The sequence below is a fragment of the Macrosteles quadrilineatus genome, unplaced genomic scaffold (assembly GCF_028750875.1).
Source record: "Macrosteles quadrilineatus isolate MER2022 unplaced genomic scaffold, UCM_ALF_1.0 Scaffold_2__2_contigs__length_208266976, whole genome shotgun sequence".
In the NCBI taxonomy this organism is placed as follows: Eukaryota; Metazoa; Arthropoda; class Insecta; order Hemiptera; family Cicadellidae; genus Macrosteles; species Macrosteles quadrilineatus.
In genome coordinates this window covers 43912108-43932662 of record NW_026542595.1, presented here as the reverse complement: position 1 = coordinate 43932662, position 20555 = coordinate 43912108, and the positions used below count along the sequence as shown (strand labels likewise).

At 33.0% G+C, this 20555-nt stretch overlaps 1 protein-coding gene across 6 annotated transcripts in view; it reads left to right on the top strand.

The window, feature by feature from the left end:
* Window positions 1-20555, top strand: part of LOC128985442 (phosphatidylcholine:ceramide cholinephosphotransferase 1-like) — a 135844-nt gene that overhangs the window by 94570 nt on the left and 20719 nt on the right. For 3 of the 6 annotated variants that reach the window (XR_008490023.1, XM_054404922.1, XM_054404920.1), the window contains exons 1-3: window positions 2632-2818; window positions 17258-17604; window positions 18682-18889. Coding sequence is in view for 5 of the 6 variants with exons in the window: in XM_054404922.1 (XP_054260897.1) it covers window positions 2640-2818; window positions 17258-17604; window positions 18682-18889 (734 nt within the window). In the remaining variant the exon portion in view is untranslated. Of the gene's footprint in view, window positions 1-2631; window positions 2819-17257; window positions 17605-18681; window positions 18890-20555 lie in introns of those variants that run through there. The other 3 variants (XM_054404925.1, XM_054404923.1, XM_054404924.1) reach the window with 1 other exon arrangement.

Genomic DNA, 20555 nt, shown 5'->3' with positions numbered 1-20555 from the left:
TGTCACACCACCGCAATCATGGTGCTACCGCAATTTAGAAGGAAATCTAAGATGTCTTCTCGATAATAGGAGACAATGCCTCGCGATGTAAAAAGAATACACAATGTCTCCGCGATTATGGGAGGCAAACATTACATCTTCGGGATTGAGGAATATTTTCTCGATTTCACCCACACATGGGAGATGAATACTTATTGAAATAAGATTATTTCCCAGCAAATCCCCTCAAAATTTTAAACTATTTTTTTCATTGTCAAATACTTGTATAAAAAAATTTAGTCTACAAACCTCATTTAGTATGTTTTAATTAATTAATATAATTAATTTGTTTATGTTCTATTTATTTGTATTCTTTGTCTGTGTCTGTACAAATTCAGAAAATGTTGCTTTTGAAGAAAAAATATTGCCATGTAATTTATTTTAAACTCAGTTCTTTGTTTGTTAATGATTTTGAGACAACTTATTCTTTTAAAGTGTAAAGTTCCTCAGCTAGCATGGGCACCAAAGCAGTTAGTTGTTTGTGTACATCTGCCTTGTCTCATTGTGATTACTTCTGGTTGAACAGTGTGCATCCTAAGAAGAGTGTTAGTTCTCAGATTAAGTGTCAACTACTGCAGTATCCCTGGCTCCCAGTGTCGAGTCGTATTATCACTCAGAGTTTTTAGGAAGGTATTTCAGGAATTCGGTTTTAAAACCAACTTAGGTTCCCAGTAAACAAACAATGTGTTGCGTTTTATGACCAGTGACCACATAGTGCTGCTGTGATGTTGCTATATGTAACAGTACCAGCTGTTGGTGCTGTATATGAAGGCGTAGACTGGTGACGTTATTGGTCTGATTACACAGGCCTTGGTTTGCTGTTTGGTATCAGTTTATTTGATACATGTATTTCCTTTGCTCATGTACCCATGTTTGTTACAGGTGAGTTATGATTTTCTTCCCGTTCTCATTTTGTAAGTACCTTTCTTTTTATGCATTATGCATGTTTGCTTACAACTGAGATAGAATTTTGGATTAATCATAGTTCTTGTTTTATTTTATTTTATAAAAATCCACTTAACACATTATTTACACTAACTTGTAATTCGGGATGGTTCTAGTTTTTTTAAGATCTACATCGCAGTAACAGTTCCATTAAATGTAGACTGTAAATCAAAAACATATGGTTTAGGAGTTTGAAACTTATTTAAATTAATCTATGTGTAGACTACTTGGCTTAATTGTGAGGGTCTCAGTTGATTTTCCAGCAACTTATAGGCTATATCTTAACATATTGCTAGTTAATAATGGCATTTTATGTATACCCTAGTGCATTATTAATAGAACTTGAATTTATTGATAGGTTTACCTCAACTAAAGGTTGTCAAACCAACTAGTATTTGAAGCAATTTGGCTATTATGAGACAGTTGTAATAGTTGTGCAAAACAAAAAAAAACTATTTTTTTCTTGCTTCATCACACCTTCTCACTCATACAACATAAGAACTAATGAAGCAGTTTGACTTGAGGTATTCTGAATTTAAAATAAGTAATAGCCAAGCCTTACGATTCTGACTCTGAAAATTTACTTGACTTATTTTAAAATCAAAGCAACCTACTGTAACATTTTTAAGAATGAGTAACTAAACCTTGCTTTCATTATTCTGTCAGACAGCTCTTGACAAGAAATAACAATTAGTTGAGAAACAGTTTTCCAAGAAAATTGAATTGCCTGTTTATACAAGACGTAGCTGATAAAATATTTGTTGAGGTAGGATGCAAGTGTTATCAGATGAGGTGACCTAGTTGTTAAATGTTAATGTGCCCATCACTCTTTAGCCCTGGTAGTTATCATCAGACATTCAGTGCTAAATGGAATACATCTTCATTGTTTTAACATTGTTAAAATCATAACATGGTCTTTTTATTACCGATATTTTAAAATGAATGAATTCTTTATTTTACCAGGCAAATTTAGACCCACATGTTTTTAAAGTTATTTGACCGTCTCACAAATTGGTCATCAAATTCACTTATGAGATCATAATTAACATCATAACATCATTCACATTGCCTGACCATCACCATACCACCAGCTGTCAAAACCTTTTCATTGATCATCATCCACCAGTTCCGTAGCATTGTCACTAATTTACTAATCAAATAATTTTTATTACAATCTTCCTAAGGTTAGTAATTATTTTCTGCCAGCTTTACATTCATTGAATATGGGAAATACATTTCTTTAATATATGGTTCAGGCATTGAAAAAAGATTCAAAAAGTGTTATGCTATAGCTAATGAAACAAAAAGAGTAGTGTATGCATCAAACCTATCAGTCTTATCAGTCTTATTCCTCGACATTAAATTAAAGAAAGTGGGTTCTGTTACAGTAATTTTTTACTGTTTATGTCTATGCATGGCAATGTTTAAAACTTGAGCAGATAATGTTTCTGTTTGTAGGTCATTCTGGTTTTAATTTTTTAAACTAAACTAAAGGCTTTAAATGTCATTAATACTATTGCATGAGGGATGTGTTTTCAAAACATTATTGAACTATGTGTGTCGTATATAAGAAACTGATTAACACAACTAAACTATTGCAGATAATCTAACTTTAAAGGCTGCATGGTACAGTAGAATTAGGTTAGCCTTTAACAATGACTCCCCCGCAAACCTGCAAGAAGAAAGACAAAATGTCTTTGTTCCAACTGCTACACTTGAGCTATGAACAGCTGATGGAGTATTGCTTCCTGAGACATTGGATATTCCGCTCAGACTCTCAGTCGCAGTTGTTGATAAATGAGACGAGACTGTGCGCTAAAGTCCTCAATCCCAGGTAATACAAGAGTTGGTCAGCTGATCGGTGTTGGGGTGTGATAGTGAGTGCTGTGCAAGCTCTGGAATAAGTTAAATAGACAATATTACTTTTACAACACACAGTAAACCCCCGATTGACCTAAAGAGGCAGGTAACTTGTGTTTCGGTTTAGTAGGGTGCAGTGAAAAGGGGTTTTGCAATTGTTTACCTATAGATGACTTGCGGTCTAGCTTAGCGTATTGAAGGGTTTCCCATACTATTACAATCTATTTTTTCTCCAGGTTTAAACTTTGTGCTATTATCGGTCTGTCTATTCTGCATTAGAAATGTACACTTTATAAAAACTAATACACAATTTGCAATATACATATATAATTTCCTCAATCTAATATGTCTGTTACCAAGATTTCTGTCGCCATTACCTCAGTTATGTGTGTCTAGGTACTCCAGCTTGTTATCAGCACTTTTCTTATCTAATTGTTTGATATAACTATACACATACAGTACTTTAAATGATTTCTTTGCCACGTGCTCAAACCCTTTGTGGTGTATGCCCAAGTTTCATATGAAAATTAATAAATACTATTGAACCAAGTTTGTTTTTCGGGTTTCTCCCAGGTATTTTATATTCCTTTGCCTTGTTAGAATAAAAGAAAAGTGAAAAAAATGTCCTTTAACTATTTAAACAAGTTTTTTCCTTATTTACTGTATATTTTGTTCACTCAATACAAAGCAATACACGTTCATTTCACCACTAAGCTGCATAAGCCTTATAAAAGGCTGGTAAACAGCGTTTCATTATTTCACTTTTGTTTTTCCTTTTATCATGTTGAGTCTGCCATTATTGGGTTTCTACTTCTGAAAAAGTAACAAAACTTGTAAATGTATACAGTACCGATTAACTAGAAAACTATTTAACATGACCATAGAAATCAAATGGTTGAGTAGAGAAAATTAACAAAATATGACAGTACAACAAAATTTGTATATTCATAAATCTCTTATATTAATACGTGAGGGCTGTTTTTTGTGAACAAAACTCCTTATTTTTTGACCGATTTTAATGTTTGAGGTGTTAAATAAATCGTCTCAATTTGTAGTTTTGCATTAAGGTTTTAGAATTTAAAAAAAACACCCTTAAGGGCACGAGACGCTCTCAAAGGTCGCATTTTCCCCATAAGAATTACATTGAACAAATTAAAAAAAAAAATACCCCCGCCGCAGCAAACCTGCCGACTAAGCGAATTTCCATTTGTCTGAATTGATTTTCAATTAAATATATTTTAATAAGATTAGGTTTAACGAGTACCTAGGTTTGCTGCTACAAGGAAACTAATAAAGTGTGTTTTTGAGTAAAATATTGATAGCTTAGTACAAAATAAATAAATTTGCCAAGTTTGATCAAAATATATTCATAAACAAGCAAACTACAACATTTGACAATATTCTCCATAAGAATAACATGTGAATTTTAAATTTACAATTTTTTTAATTTTCTCCGTTACTAATATTCGAACAAAAATACTTTTGTATACTAAATTATTTGTTTTTTTAAGCTCTTTAAAAAGGTCTAAAGAGAAATTGGGAAATTTTGTGTTTTGAGGGTCAAAAGTGAGAAAAACAAATTTTTACCCCATAAAACCCCCCGTAAAGCCCCGTTCCCATGGTCCGATCGTGCTGGTTCGCGAACTCATTCAAGTTTATCCCGCTTTACACCTTTAAACCAAATTTCATCAAAATCGGACAAAAATTACTCAAGTTATCGCGTTCACGGACGTATATATATATATATATATAAAAATTTGAACGAATAGTGTTTTTGGCCTCTGGGGACATCAAAATGAAAAAGTAAATCGGTCCCGGGTCTAGGTCTTACCGTGCCACCTACGGTAATAGCTACTTCCCTATAGGGAAATTCGCTAATAAAGCCAGCTTCTAAATATGATAAAATATTTTATTTTTACAAGAAGCATATATTATTTCAAAGCGCTATTAAATAGTGTGAGTATTTCAATTATTTACTTAAGCTTTAAGTCGGATCTTTTCAACTCATTGAAAATTATGACTACTATTACTGTAGTTTTAAAATAACTCCGCTAAAAACAGCTGTATATAAAAAAAACTCACCAGCTTTTTGGGAGTAAATATTGATGTTTGTCATATTTAGGAGGTTATAGCTTTGACTATTGATACAACATCCAATATTGATACAGTATCCAATAGTCAATGGTTATAGAAAAATTCAAACAGTTAATCAATTTTGTTGGAAGAACAGAAAATTTCTTGAGTTTAAAGGAGAAATATTTAAAATAGGAGGAGGAGAAAATTAATAGGAAATCTTATACTTATGAGAAGAGTAGAAGAGAGGCCTGGTCTCACAGTAGGAATTCAGGTACACAATCACTTGTGGAGATGAATAATTTTTGCCAGTTATACTATGCAACTTATTTTGGAAGTAAAAATAAAACCATGAGGAATATATACATTATGTTGTCACAGTGGTAAAGTAAACATACCTAATGTCAGATCAAATAAATACATGCAAGAAATGTTTACTGGTAACAGCCTTAAGTCGGGAAACATTTGTAGAAAACAAAAAAAAAATACCCCCGCCGCAGCAAACCTGCCGTCTAAGCGAATTTCCATTTGGCTGAATTGATTTTCAATTGATCTATTTAAATAACATTAGGTTTAACGAGTACCTAGGTTTGCTGCTACAAGGAAACTAATAAAGTGTGTGTTTTAAGTAAAATAATTATTGCTTAGTATAAAATGAATATATTTGCCAAGTTTGATCAAAAGATATCTATAAACAAGCAAACTACAACATTTTACAATATTCTCTATAAGAATAACATGGGAATTTTAAATTTACCATTTTTTTAGTTTTCTCCGTAACCAATAACTGTACAAAAACACTTTGATATACTGAATTGTTTGTTTTTTAAAGCTCTTTAAGAAGGTTTAGAGAAAAATTGGGAAATTTTGTGTTTTGAGGGTCAAAAGTGAGAAAAACCAATTTTTACCCCATAAAACCCTATTCCCATGGTCCGATCATACTGGATCGCGAACTCATTCAAGTTTATCCCGCCTTACACCTTCAAAATAAGTTTCATCAAAATCGGATAAAAATTACTCAAGTTATCGTGTTCACGGACACATATATATATATATAAATCTATATATATATATATATTTACATACATATATAAAAATTTGAACGAATGGTGTTTTTGGCCTCTGGGGACACCAAAATGAAAAAGTAAATCGGTCCCGGGCCTAAGTCTTACCATGAGACCTACGGTAATAGCTACTTCCCTATAGGGAAATTCGCTAATAAAGCCAGCTTCTAAATATGATAAAATATTTTATTTTTACAAGAAGCATATATTATTTCAAAGCGCTATTAAATAGTGTGAGTATTTCAATTATTTACTTAAGCTTTAAGTCGGATCTTTTCAACTCATTGAAAATTATGACTACTATTACTGTAGTTTTAAAATAACTCCTGTATAATACCGGTACTTGAGAATTGCTCGATTTCGAGGTACACTAGTGTTAACTTAAAACTTGTTTAACATACAAGTTTTAAAATGTAAACATACAATTTAAACACATTACACTTTTGTATGAATATATTTTTAAATAAACACGTGGTCAGTCAGTATGAGGAATTCACCTAGATTTTATAATATCAGTTAGTAAAACTATTTATTTCAGATATCTTTTAATGCAAGTAAGTATTGCTCAAGTGTTTGATTGCTTGCTTGCATTTTCCTCCAGGTATTTCAATTTTAGCGAATTTCCCATATAGGGAATAAGCTATTACCGTAGGTCTCATGGTAAAACCTAGACCCGGGACCATTTTGAGGTCCCCAGAGGCCAAAAACACCATCCGTTCAAATTCATATGTATATATATTTATATATGTGTCCGTTAGCGCAATAACTCGAGCAAAATTGATCCGATTTTGATGAAATTTGGTACAAACGTGTAAACCTACATTTATTCGAATGAGTTCGCGAACCAGCATAATCGGACCATGGGATCAGGGGTTTATGGGGGGTTTTATGGGGTAAAAATGGGTTTTTCTTATTCTTGACCCTAAAAACTTTAAATTTCTAAATTTCTAGACCATTTTGAAGAGCTTAAAAAACAAATAATTTAGTATGAATGGAAATTCGCTTAGTATGCAGGTTTGCTGCGACGGGGGTATTTTTATATATTGGAGAACAATGTAAAACTAACATGATCAAATAATTTTCCCAAAATTGTGGTAACTAATAAAATAAATGAAAACTTGTTATACAAAATGTAGATAGTAAGTCTCTAAGTTGAAATGTCTGTTTAAATCTCCATGAAAATAAATGCTTATAGTGTTTTGCCAGCTTTACAGCTTTAAATATAGGTCACAAACAATGTGAATGTAAAATACAAAAGTTTATATTAAATAAAGATTTGTAAATACCGGGTGTCTGAAAATGAACTTCCTATTTTTTTTAAATACCTCGCTATCGTATTAGTTTAAATGGATTCGTAATAATCCTTTGGTGCTGTGGAGTATACTTGTAAGTTTTAGTTTCGTACGTTCGCAATAAGTTTGGTACACCTGTTTGACATTGAGCGTAGTGTTGGTAATTAATAATAATAACAAAATAATAATAAAAATTAGTAAAAATCGCTTGGATATCAGCAGACTACATGTGGTTATCATATCGAGGTTTCCAAGTGTAAAAAAACGTTTGTTTCATTACTTTTCATTTTATGTATCAGTCATTGTAATTTGTATACTGTACAATAAATAAATACATTTTAAACTAGGGAGTTCTTTTTGGACACCCTGTATTATACAGTACAACCCTGCCCTGATATGGAGTATTAGAAGTACCTCTAATTTTGTAAATATTTAATATGTGCATTTTCTGTTATTAGTTTTATTTAGTATCAGTTAAATTACAACAGTTATCCTGTAAAACAGTTTGAGAAACGCTAGCTAAATAAAGGCATTTTCATTTTTATTGATTTATTATTATTTTATAGACATATATAACAATTTGAACGAATACTTTTTTTCGCCTCTAGGGACAACAAAATGAAAAAGTAAATTGGTCACGGGCCCAAATCTTACCCAGAGACCTACGGTAATACAGTAGCTACTTCCCTAAAGGGAAATTCATTAAAAGAAACTTTAAAGTGAACATACTAAAAATTACTTATTCATGGTATTGTTTCCTCTATAAACTCGAACATCCAAAATAAACCCATATAACAACTACCCTATTTAACTGTTAAAATTATGTCAACACGTTCTATTCTTGTACCTCTATTCTCAACAATTTCTTCTGTCCACATTGTTCCCCGATGCAAACAATAGTCTACTTGAACTGAACCAGAAACTGCATTTGCTGCCTAAATTAGGTCAATTATACATCAATTTGTTTTTCGGCTATAACTGGGATTCAGTTTTTCGATCACTTTTTGTTGTTTTCAACCTGTGTTCCTGGCAAACTGTTATTCAAGCACAGTACAACCAAAGATTAAAGGAGTAGACAGTTGCACGGCCTTGCAACTGCGCTTGTCGGTTAGCTACAAACGCCGACTGATCTAATCGGGTTTTGGACCCCAAAGTGTAAACACATATTAGCAATAGGTGTGGTATCTATGTCTACTTCTTTAATATATGGTGCAACATAATAGAACCGTATTATGTGGGGTTTTAACCCTAATGCGAACCATGATCTATTTAATCCTAACCCACGACAGATTTTTGCAGTCTAAATTAGATCACATTAAAAATTGTTTTCCCTTTTCGTTTTTAAATTGCATTTTATATTTCTCTCCATTGCCAAACCTCATTATTGATTTTATAAGCATTAATTCATAGTTGATATTTGACATGTTAAGTCATCCCGACGAAGATGCATGGGGATTTCAACAACGCCGGCGTTGAAAAAGGTTAAGAAAAACTCGAATGTGACCGCTGTCAGTTTTTGACCGAAGAATGTAATTATCTCAGTGGCCTCGTGTGAGGACCGGCGCCTTGGGTCCAATGACGTCAGTTGCCAATCACCAATCACTGACTGGTCCAGTGTACAGTGTAGTACCATTGTCACTGGGCTGAGGCAGGTGGTTTTTGCTCATTATAGCATACACGCGGGATGGAAGAAAGTCGGCGATATGAATCAGGATGAGATCACCGCGACCTTGCGTTGTGAGCCTCAGCCTGGAGTCTGTAGTTGGCTGGTGTGTGGTGTGTGGTGTGTGTTGTGTGTTGTGTGTTGTGTGTTGTGCTAGTGTGTCGTAGCCATGGCGATCGTCCTGCACGAGTAAGTCTACCATGTCTACTGTCACTGTGTCAGGTTATATGAGCAGTTAGGTCAAGCATCAAATTCGAGAGAATGACAGGTGGTAGTTTGAGTTGCCCGTCGTAAACACCGGACGACCGTTCTTTCCTTCGAATTTCAATAATCGTCTTGTTCCACATAACTACGAACTTGGTCAAGATAACCCAAGATTCTAATGAGAAATCATTTAATTTAATTACTTGCGAACGTATTTTCAGTCGGTCGGTTATACCTCTGTATTCTCCTCATAAAATATTAGTATAGTTAATGTAAGTTTCTTCAAGCTTCTTCGGTTCTAGATCATTTATTTGCCAGACTATATGCTATATAAGGGGTCGTTTTGATAATATGAAAAAGCCACATGAAGATTGGATTTAATGATTGTAGTGAATCGTGATCAAAATTATATATTTTGAAGCGTCAGTACTGGACCTAAAAATTAGCAATGTTTCAAAGTAAAATCTTAAAATCGTCCTACCACATTTTCAGAGTTTTCGCCTTAAGAGTTTTGAATTCTTGATTGATTTGACCACAGATTTTCGATTTGTTTAATTGACTCTGGGAATCTGCTCTATTTGTTTTCTTTGAGCCTGAGACGCATAAATTAAGAATGTAAAGAAGAATGTTATTTAAGTTTGGCTCGTGTTTTAAGATATTTAATTTCACATAGCCAACCAGGCAGCTTCAATGTGGCTACTTTGCTTTATCTTATGGCTAAAGTCCCAACATTTTTAAAAGTTTGTTTGGTAAAATAAAGCACGTACTGTTCCAAATCCTACAGTATTTCGTCTGTAAACAAAGAGTACCATTTGAAAACTATGCCTAGTAGGTTTTTAGTATTTGACTTTGCTGCCTTGACACAGCATAATCTCGGGCCAAGTTTGTTTCAGCGAATTGTTTATAATAAAGGGCAAGGTGGCAAGTGTGGCGATTATCTAATCATCTAAGCAATCGCTGAAGGAGACAGGCCGGCGGCGGCGCCCTCGGGCGGAAATTGGAAATCGTTGGTTCAGATTGCTGATTGCTGACGCGGGCGTCGGTCCTTGGCTCGCTTATGAAGGTTTATTTGATTTTGGTTGATTTTCCCCTTTCTATAATAATTCTCTTAGCAAAACTCACATTAGCCCCAAATAACACAGCTTACACATCTGTTTTGATACATGTTGCTTATTGAATTCTTTAAAGACCTTTAATATGGATATCGTTTTGAATATTGAGCGCGGCTGTTGGGGCGACTGTGCTGGAATTCAAACACTGACAATTATTGTCAGTATAACTTTTTACTTTCTCCCCCTATACATAGTATATGGAGAAAGAACTGTTTTCATCAACACTTTCGAGTTTGAGTTTTGAGTGTATATATCCGTTTTGGGACACTTTTTCCCCGTATACCTACATAGTATATGAAGAAAGTATGGTTTCGTCAAAATTTTCAAGTTTGAGTTTTGAGTGGATATATCCGTTTTGGGTCCCCCTGAACCCAAAAGAGTGGTTTTCAAAGTGATGTCTGTGTCTGTGGATGTGTACAGAGCTACAGACCACACCTGTCGTCCGATTTTGATAGCATTTTGTATGTAGGTACTAACCCATTACATCTCTAGGTTTTTTTCTTTTTTTCAAAATTTTAATTTAAAGGCGATTTTGTCCATACAACCCATAAAATAATGGAATTAATATGCTATATACCTTTAAATTCTGAACAGAATGGTACAAATTCAATTTTCGTAAAAATTACGATTCCATATTTTATGTAACTTATGTTATTTTCTCATAAAACCCCATAAAAACGATAATTTTGATTTTAGAAAAAAAATGTCACTTTGGACTCGGACAAAAAACTTAATTTGTTTATGTTTATGATCCATACCGAGTATTATTCTAGTATTCGTGACTAGTCTTCTAGTATATAACTACTATAGTGTCAAATATCTATGATAGGGTTTTTGTTGTCGTTGATAGATAGAAATGGTTTTTGTATACGGTTTATTTTGAAATGGTTGGTTGTTAATTTAGACTAGACATATTTGGGAAATACGCTATAACTGCAATAAAAATGGCGTTGTAAACCAAATATGTGGCGAGTTGTGAGGTAGGCAATCATCCATGTGCATGACGTGACGTAGGACATAGACGTGTTGTCTACCGTCTACCGCGCGGCGCGCCGGTGTCCAACTGACCTTGACCTACTCAACTGTATCTCCTGACATCGGCCAATACAACACTATTTATCATATTTACTCTCTCACTCTTCCTGTTGCCATAAATGGCTAATAATCTTTTATGCAATAGTAATTAAGTAAAGTATTAAGTATTAAGTAAAATATTATTGCATTCTAAAAGAAATTCGTCGTTACATAGGTAGGCCTACGTGTTGTTCAACAAGTTAAATTGCTTCCTTTCCGTAATTAATTTTGGCTAAATATTTCGTGTGAACTAATTACGGATAGAATCAGCTATTTTCTGGACTAAATCCATGCGTGGAAAGTTCGTAAAGGCATAAAAAATTTATAGATGGTTGTTTCTAAAACTAAATTAAAAAATGTATAATTTTAAACATTTAGGTGACAATTTACACTAGTATTTGTTTTTATTCAATTTTCAAAATAAATTTCAATTATACTACCGTTGTTTTGTCCAGGAAGCTACAACTTGTATTTTCTTTTTATTATTTACTTAGACTTAATTTACTAAAATAAGTCTACTTTTTGTATGCTATTGAAAAATCTAAAGCCTTTTGAACTGTATTTCATGAGTGGTTTCGATTGAGTGTCCTGATGGTAAAATACTTACAAAAAAATTTCACATAACTTGTAATAATTACCGTGCCTTAGCTTTTTCACATTTGAGAAAAGGCGTTGTTGTATTTTTCTACAACACTGCTTTCATTTTAATATGGAGAATATCACAAAACTAAGCTGCAATTCACTTTTACTTCTAAAATCAATTAAATATTTGTTAGTATATTCCTTTACTCAATGGTTAGCGTCTAAATTAACGTAAATACAATATGAACTAAGGAACAAGTAAAAATAAGAACTGGTATGTATTACGTTGTTGATTTCTTATCATACTTTTTTATTACTTATTACTACTTATCATTCTTATTATTACTGTATAATTTGTGTAGTGTTATACTAATTTATATCATTTGTGTCCTGATTTACGATAATAGGGGATGACTTTCTTACAAAATGTAATACAAGTTTTCCGTCATTTTATTTTTGCCTGCTGTGATATTTACATGATGAGCTGCAGGTAATGATTCCTGACAAAAGTTCAGTATTTAGGGTACAACATAGGCCTATCATGTGAAATCATTATACATTGTTTTTTGCTTTAATATAGTACCCTCGTGTAATTCTTTTTTACCCATCAACTTTTAACATGTAATTTTTTTCAACTAAGTAAACTTTTAAGTAAGCGTAATATTTCAAAATAAAATCGTGTGTTATAGTACCCCTTTCATACATACATCAGCGCCTCGTATAATTTCTACTAGGAAGCCTTATAAGTTAGCATAGCTTGAAAGAAAGATATTTTTTTAACTTAGGGGTCCAATGAAATAGTTTCCTGAAATTGAAAGTGGATGTGTAACTATATTAAACAACAGATTTAAACATCAATATTTTCTCTTTAGTTCGGCCGCTTAGAAAACGACCTGCGCGCTAATGCTAAACCAATGCTGGAGGAGGTCGCTTTCTAAGCGGCCGGTCTATAGTTGGCCAGTTCATGCTGAGCGATAAACAAATTAATGCAGCAACCCAGCAGCCTCTAGGGGATCATATACACTGTGTAAACATTTTAATTTGAAAATGATTATATCACTAAAAGTAGCCTATATAGAGAAAATCGTTTGTTTGGTTGAAGTAGACACGGTACCACCGCGCACGTCTTCTAAACAGCGTGGTGCTTACCATCATATACCGACGATTTTACGTTATCAACATAGCTGTAAACAATCAATGGTTCACTGTTATAGTTGTTCAGTCAGTATACAACTGCGGTGGTGGGGTGGACGATGTCGATGGCGATGACGTCACCATGATTCACAATAACCACGAGCTTACAGCATATATATGTGTCCATCCGCACGATAACTTGAGTAATTTTTGTCCGATTTTGATAAAATTTGGTTTGAAGGTGTAAGGCGGGATAAACTTGAACGAGTTCGCGAACCAGCATGATCGGACTATGGGAACGGGGGTTTATGGGGGGTTTTATGGGGTAAAAATAGGGTTTTCCCATTTTTGACCCTAAAAACAAAAAATTTCACAATTTCTTTTTAAACCATTTTGTAGAGCTTAAAAAAACAAATAATTTAGTATATTGAAGCGTTATTATGCGCTTAATTGTTACGGAGAAAATTCAAAAAAATTGTAATTTTAAAATTCCCATGTTATTCTTATGGAGAATAAGTCAACTGTTGTAGTTTGCTTGTTTATGAAAATATTTTGATTGATTTTGGAAAATACTTTTATTTCTTACTAAACTATTATCATTTTATACAAAAAATCTTTTTTACCCTCCCTGTTGCAGCAAACCTAAGTACTCGTTAAACTAATTCTATTTAAATAGGAAATAAATGTGCTATTTTCATGAAGGCATTTTAGTGTAAATCCAATCAGGTTAATGGAAATTCGCTTAGTCTGCAGGTTTGCTGCGGCGGGGGTATTTTATAGTTTGTATTATTTATAGTTTTATTTTGTAGCTAAAAATATTAAATATATATGCATTCATAATTATGTATTTTATATGTATTTAGGATATATGTTTACACTATTGTTTATACTTTTTTTTTTAATATTCCTGACTGAAAAAATCATAACATTTTTTAATGTTGTTTTATAGTATTTTAGAGCTGAAAACAATAATGAAATGATAATGTATAGTATATTATAATATTAGTAGGATAATAATGCATTTTATATATTTACACTATTTTTATACTTCTCAAAAAATAGGTACATACCTGCCTGTATCACCTAATTTTCAAATCATTCAAGAAATATAATATTTTGAGAACAAATTTAATGAATGTCCGAAAAACTTGTAAGTGATGTAAAATAAAATGTTTTTAGGGTACTTTGGTATTTTAATTTACTTTATAACATTTAAAGTAGCCCTCATTGGTGTATATAATGAAAATATATATACATATATATTAATAATTGGAAACATTATAACAACATTAAGTACCCTTTTAAATTCATTTTAATTAAGAAACAACATGTTTCGACACAATGGTCATAGTCATGTTTTTTTACAAATACAATAACAGATTAATGAAAAGAATAAATATAGTCATATGTTAAGTTAACTTAAAATTTAGAGGATCTTGATCTATTCTTTGTTTAATTTTGCGTATATTATATAATATTTCTGTTTTATTGCAATTGTAGGATTTTTTCGAATATCGGATTTGTTTTGTTGATGTTCATGGTGTTCAGTAAATTTTGAGGAAATCTTTTGTAATTTGTGTATATATGAAAATCTTCCTTGACATTTAATTTTGTTTTATTTCTTTCATATTCTAGAATTTCTAAATTTTCATTTATATTTTTGTATTCATGTCGAGTTTCGATAAGGTGCTCTGCAAAATTTGATTTCATTGTCGTTTTGTTACCTGATTTTAATGCTTGTATATGTTCTTGGAACCTTTTTTTAAAACTACGACTTGTTTGGCCAATGTAGGATTTATTACAGTCTGAACATTTAATTTGATAAATGCCTGATTTGTTTATATCTTTAACTTGGTTGTTATATGCTTCATTAGAAATTTTGTTTTTTATCATCTGAAAGGCATTATTTTTAGTTCTGTAACTTATTTTCAAATTAGAATTTAGGAAGGTTTTTCTTGTTGCTTTGAATGAAGCATATAACAACCAAGTTAAAGATATAAACAAATCAGGCATTCATCAAATTAAATGTTCAGACTGTAATAAATCCTACATTGGCCAAACAAGTCGTAGTTTTAAAAAAAGGTTCCAAGAACATATACAAGCATTAAAATCAGGTAACAAAACGACAATGAAATCAAATTTTGCAGAGCACCTTATCGAAACTCGACATGAATACAAAAATATAAATGAAAATTTAGAAATTCTAGAATATGAAAGAAATAAAACAAAATTAAATGTCAAGGAAGATTTTCATATATACACAAATTACAAAAGATTTCCTCAAAATTTACTGAACACCATGAACATCAACAAAACAAATCCGATATTCGAAAAAATCCTACAATTGCAATAAAACAGAAATATTATATAATATACGCAAAATTAAACAAAGAATAGATCAAGATCCTCTAAATTTTAAGTTAACTTAACATATGACTATATTTATTCTTTTCATTAATCTGTTATTGTATTTGTAAAAAAACATGACTATGACCATAGTGTCGAAACATGTTGTTTCTTAATTAAAATGAATTTAAAAGGGTACTTAATGTTGTTATAATGTTTCCAATTATTAATATAGTAGTAGCCCTAATCGCAACCATAATTATTATACATATATATATGATCTTCTTAATTTTTGATATTGAAATCATATTTATATTATAAATGGTATAATTTTTGTAAAAATAAAATTTTCTAATTTCATGGATGACGGTCAGCCATGATACTGTACATCACGGACTTGACGTACTAGTATGTCATCCGATGCAATTGGCTTAATAGATAACCTGTTTTAGATTAGGCCTAACTTAAAAACCATGCATTTGCGGGATGGTTTTTTACTTTGTAATGGTTATTTTGCCATTGCTAAGGAACCAAGTAGCAAAAGCACGTGTCCCATTTCAATAATAATACGTACATCCTTAAAACAAAGACGTTTGTAAGTTCTAACATAGATAATGGCAGAACGCCCAGAATCAACAGAATAAAGTTTGGTTACCTTTCCTTGTCTAGGCATACAGTCAGATGTTTTATATAGTAGGCTACTACAACTGTAGTATCATACTGGTCCCTGTAATTTTCTCATTATTAAATATTTTCAAACAATGTTTAAACCAAGTCTAGTTATATTAGGGTCTTAAAGATATGCATTTTCCGTTATTACCTGTCTTTGGTGTTTTATTTTATGCCACCTACTTTTTACCAGGATCAAAATAAAATAAAAATCTTTTATGTCACCTTTTATCGTATAAAGTACTATATATTTTTAATTTTTTAGAATAATTTATTCCTTTAACTAATATCTTTCTAATATATAAGTATAAAGCCAATCATAGTGCAATTGTATTGCAATAACTTGATTTTATTGCAGTAAACTATTTTAATATATTTTTTAGGGATGCACATAAATAAAGTTTAAACTACAAGGAAAACTAAATACTTTCTTAGATATTTCAATAGGTCATTGAACCTCTTAAGGACCCTAACCATACAAACAAAGCAACAGTAAGAGATGAAGTACTAGTTAAATGTATGTTGTAGTAAACCTGCGGCTTTCATTTGAGGCTAAATGTAGTGGTTCGGAATTTAATTTAAGTTTGAACTATTTTGAAGATAAATTTAAAACAAACATTTGGACGTTTTTGCTGCTTTTTGTTGTGCTTTACCCCAATTTATTGCGAGGGAGAGGACAAGATAGGGATGTTGGATGTTGGTGGATGGAGACAAGGGTTAAGTCTAAAATATGTAAGTTGTTTTTGCTTTTTTGTGGAAGGGGAGGAGCGGATAAAACGTGGTGAATGGAATAATTAAACGTGAATTAAAACTACATTTAGTTAGAACTCTTTTATCTCAATGACAAACTTATATCAGCCTATTATTTTTGGCAGGCAGCGGCAACAATTAATTCATTATTCTGCAATGAGTCGCTCAGAGGTAGCAAAAAATAGACATTAGAGAATGCTGGCATTGCTGGCCGGCTCCCAGCTCTGGAGATTGTCTGGAGCTGCAGTCAACATCATTCTACTCCTTCATTGATTATTGTATATATCTTAACTTATGCAAGGTGTAAAAATATAATAACAGCATATTAATTGAAAACTATCAATCAATAGATTAAAGAGAATTCCTTCTAGAGTTTTTATTTGATTAACTTTTATACATATTCTGTGACTTATAGTGTATTGACTATTGACTGTTACGATGCTGTTCCAGGATGGTTTTGGATCCAAAAAGCGGTGGCAGCCATAACGACTACGGAAGCTTCTCCGGTGAAGGTGAGGGGGAGGGGGAAGGCTCAGCTCCAGTGACAGCAGCAGCAGCAGCAGCAGCAGGGGTAGTGACGGGGGGAGGCGGCGGCCCGGTGATGGCTCAGAGTGACTTGTACCAGCGGCAACCTCTGCTGACCAGCGACACTCCATGCCAGGACGACGAGGACGACAAGATGGACGGTCTCAAGCGCAACACCATCAACTCCAACGGTGTCGTCAGGATAGATGTGGTGCCACCTCTACAACGCGAGGAACCGCGCTATCCCAAGGAGAAGATGAAAACATTTATAGGTAACCACTACAATTGTTTTATGTTAACAATTTCTGTTACACTTTTAATGTCATATACTTTTGAGATTTGAATTTCTTCAAACCATTTAGTTTATCCATTTATCTGAGCTACTGTATTTGGTAATTCAAATGCTGTGATTCCTGCTTAAGGTAATTAAAGTTGTAGCAGTACAGTACAAACGATAAACAAACCAAAACAAACAACCAAACCAAAACAACCAAAACAAACCTATTTGAAGCTTTTTCCTTAAATTAAAACTACTAGCTTTCATGTTGATTCCATTATCACAAACAACATACGAAATAATTGACAAAGGAAAAAAATATTGTAAGTGAAATATCAGATAAAGTGATATTCAGCCAATCCGCCACAGGCCTAAGTTCCCTCGATAACTAACTAACTTACAGGGACTTATGGTAGCGAGAAATGTGTTGTTACGAGGAGTTGAGAAAATATGTGTTACACAGTGCAAACAAAGAGACACTACAGTGAAGTGAATATCCTTAAAACCTCATGGGTATTTCACAAGTACAGTAAAAGAGATTGTCTTTATGCACACGGTTTCACAATACTCAAAACATTCCTGATCTGTTGGCAAGGATATGATAGTGTTCATATCTTAGAGTAGTATTGCCACAGATAGGACCAGATAACGTGGATTGTTGGATAACATACGGATGGATGATCTACAAGACTCTACTGTGACTAGCTTTTGCTCTGAGGCTGGTGAAGGATTTGCATATCCATCTTTAAATTAAAACTTTTATCTGTCAATCAACAATTTAAAACAAACAACACAGAAACAATTAACAGCTGTTTTTAAGTATTTTAAATCATCTATAGAGTACTGGTGATCAGTGTAATAAATTATGTGTACCTTTGTATCACCTTTGTCGTTTGTAAAAATCTCTCCATTATTACCAGAGGAGTAGTGTTTCGTAGAAATCGCCTTCACGTATACTGTATAAGGATTCTGGTCCAAGAAAATGTATACATTCATATCTCTATTGATGCTATGTTTATGTTGTTGAGCTGTAGTTTGGTCACTCAGAATGGCGATTGCTGTGGTGTTTCAGCAATCCTGGTACTGTTGTTCCACATGGTATTGTCCACACTGTCCCTCGCTCTGATACATGATAGAGTGCCCGACCGGTCGTATCCGCCACTCCCCGACACGTTCCTGGACAACATGCCGACGGCAGACTGGGCCCTCGACGTCTCTGAAATACTTATCATGATCTCCATCAATGTCAGCACTGGAGTCATCCTCATGCACAAGCACAGGTAGATGCTGTACCACTAACTTTTAACATACAGGATGTTTTGTTAAGCACAACTCAATTTACAATTACAACTTTGTGTACTTGTAAAAAACTCATGGTTAAATGAAAGTATGAAGTTGGTAATCCCACTTAATTTTCTTTATGACTCATTGTCTGCTTTCTATTGTTGAATTTTTTTAATGCCCTATTAGAGTTATCTTTAATGTTACTGTACTAATTTAATGTTACAAACAAGAATCATAAAGTTTTCATTGTGTGAATAATTCAAAACAAATCTATCATATATCATTACTACAGTTGAACCTCGTTTGTACGAACCTCGTTAAAACGAATTCCTCGATAAGACGAATTTTTTTTAATCCCCTTGACACTTTCATATAGGTCAATGCTAAAAACATCTCTATACAACGTAGTAATTAAGTTAAAAACCTCCATAAGACGAATTTGTTTGTGACATGGGCTAGGACTGATTAACCTCTATACAACGAATATTCTTAGCACAAAACCTCTACAAGACGAACGTGACCTCTATAAGACGAATTTATCATAATCTTAACCTCCACAGTACGTAGTTTTCAAAACAAACAGAAGCTTGTCTCAACATTAAACCCCCACCCATCCCTCCTCCTTCCTCAATCATTGTTTGGAAAAACCTTGGAGCAAGGAGAAACCTCTATAAGAAGAATAACAGCAGCATTAAACCTCGATAAAACGACCCTCTTTATTAAGAATACCTCTATTGTACGAATATTTCCCGTACCCCTTGAAATTCGTCTTATAGAGGTTCAACTGTACCATATTCATACTATGTAATTATGCTAAAGAAGTCCTATCCTACCTTCCTCTCGTAATATATTTATTAGTTGGATTCTGAGAAGCAAAATTCATAAACAGTGGTTTGTTAATAATTTAAACTATGCATAGTATAATTTTTGGTGGAACAGTGTAGGACTCTTTAAAAACGGTTTTCATTTCTGACTGATTCCTAAAATAAATTACTGTAATTAGAAACAATTGTTTTTCATTACCATGTTCATGAAGGCAAACTGTAAGTGGTTTTCCCACCTATTGAAACATAAATGCATCTTTACTTTTGTTTATAAATAAATTGATTAATTTTTAGATAAAAAAGAGTGATATTTTCCAAGCACAAGCTATGGTGCAATAAGCGAATGGCATTTGCACGCACAAGCCATCATTGGCACAAGCGATCATATCATGACAATAGAATTGTATTTGTCATACACAATCCATCAAATCATGACAAAAGACAGTGGTATTTGCAAGGCGCAAGCCATCATTTTGTGGTCAAGAGAGAGGATCAGTTATAGTGGCAAATCATACCATAGTAATTCCTGCAAAATGGTAACTATTTAGAGACTAACTTGTTAGGCTCTTTAATGTTTCCTTAATCTTACTGGCCTTAATCTTACTGGCCTTAATCTTACTGGCCTTAATCTTACTGGCCTTAAGCTTCAGAGACGATAATCGTTCAACAATTTGTTAAACTATTTCCAATTGCTGCATGCCTGTAGCAAAATGAATGAGAACTCATAACTTGTGCTCAAATTTGGAGGTTAGGCTACTTTGTTTTTGGCTGTTGTATGTGGCAGACCTAGTGGAAATGCAGTTTCCTCAGTTGTTCTTAAGGGTTTGCTTTGACTTGA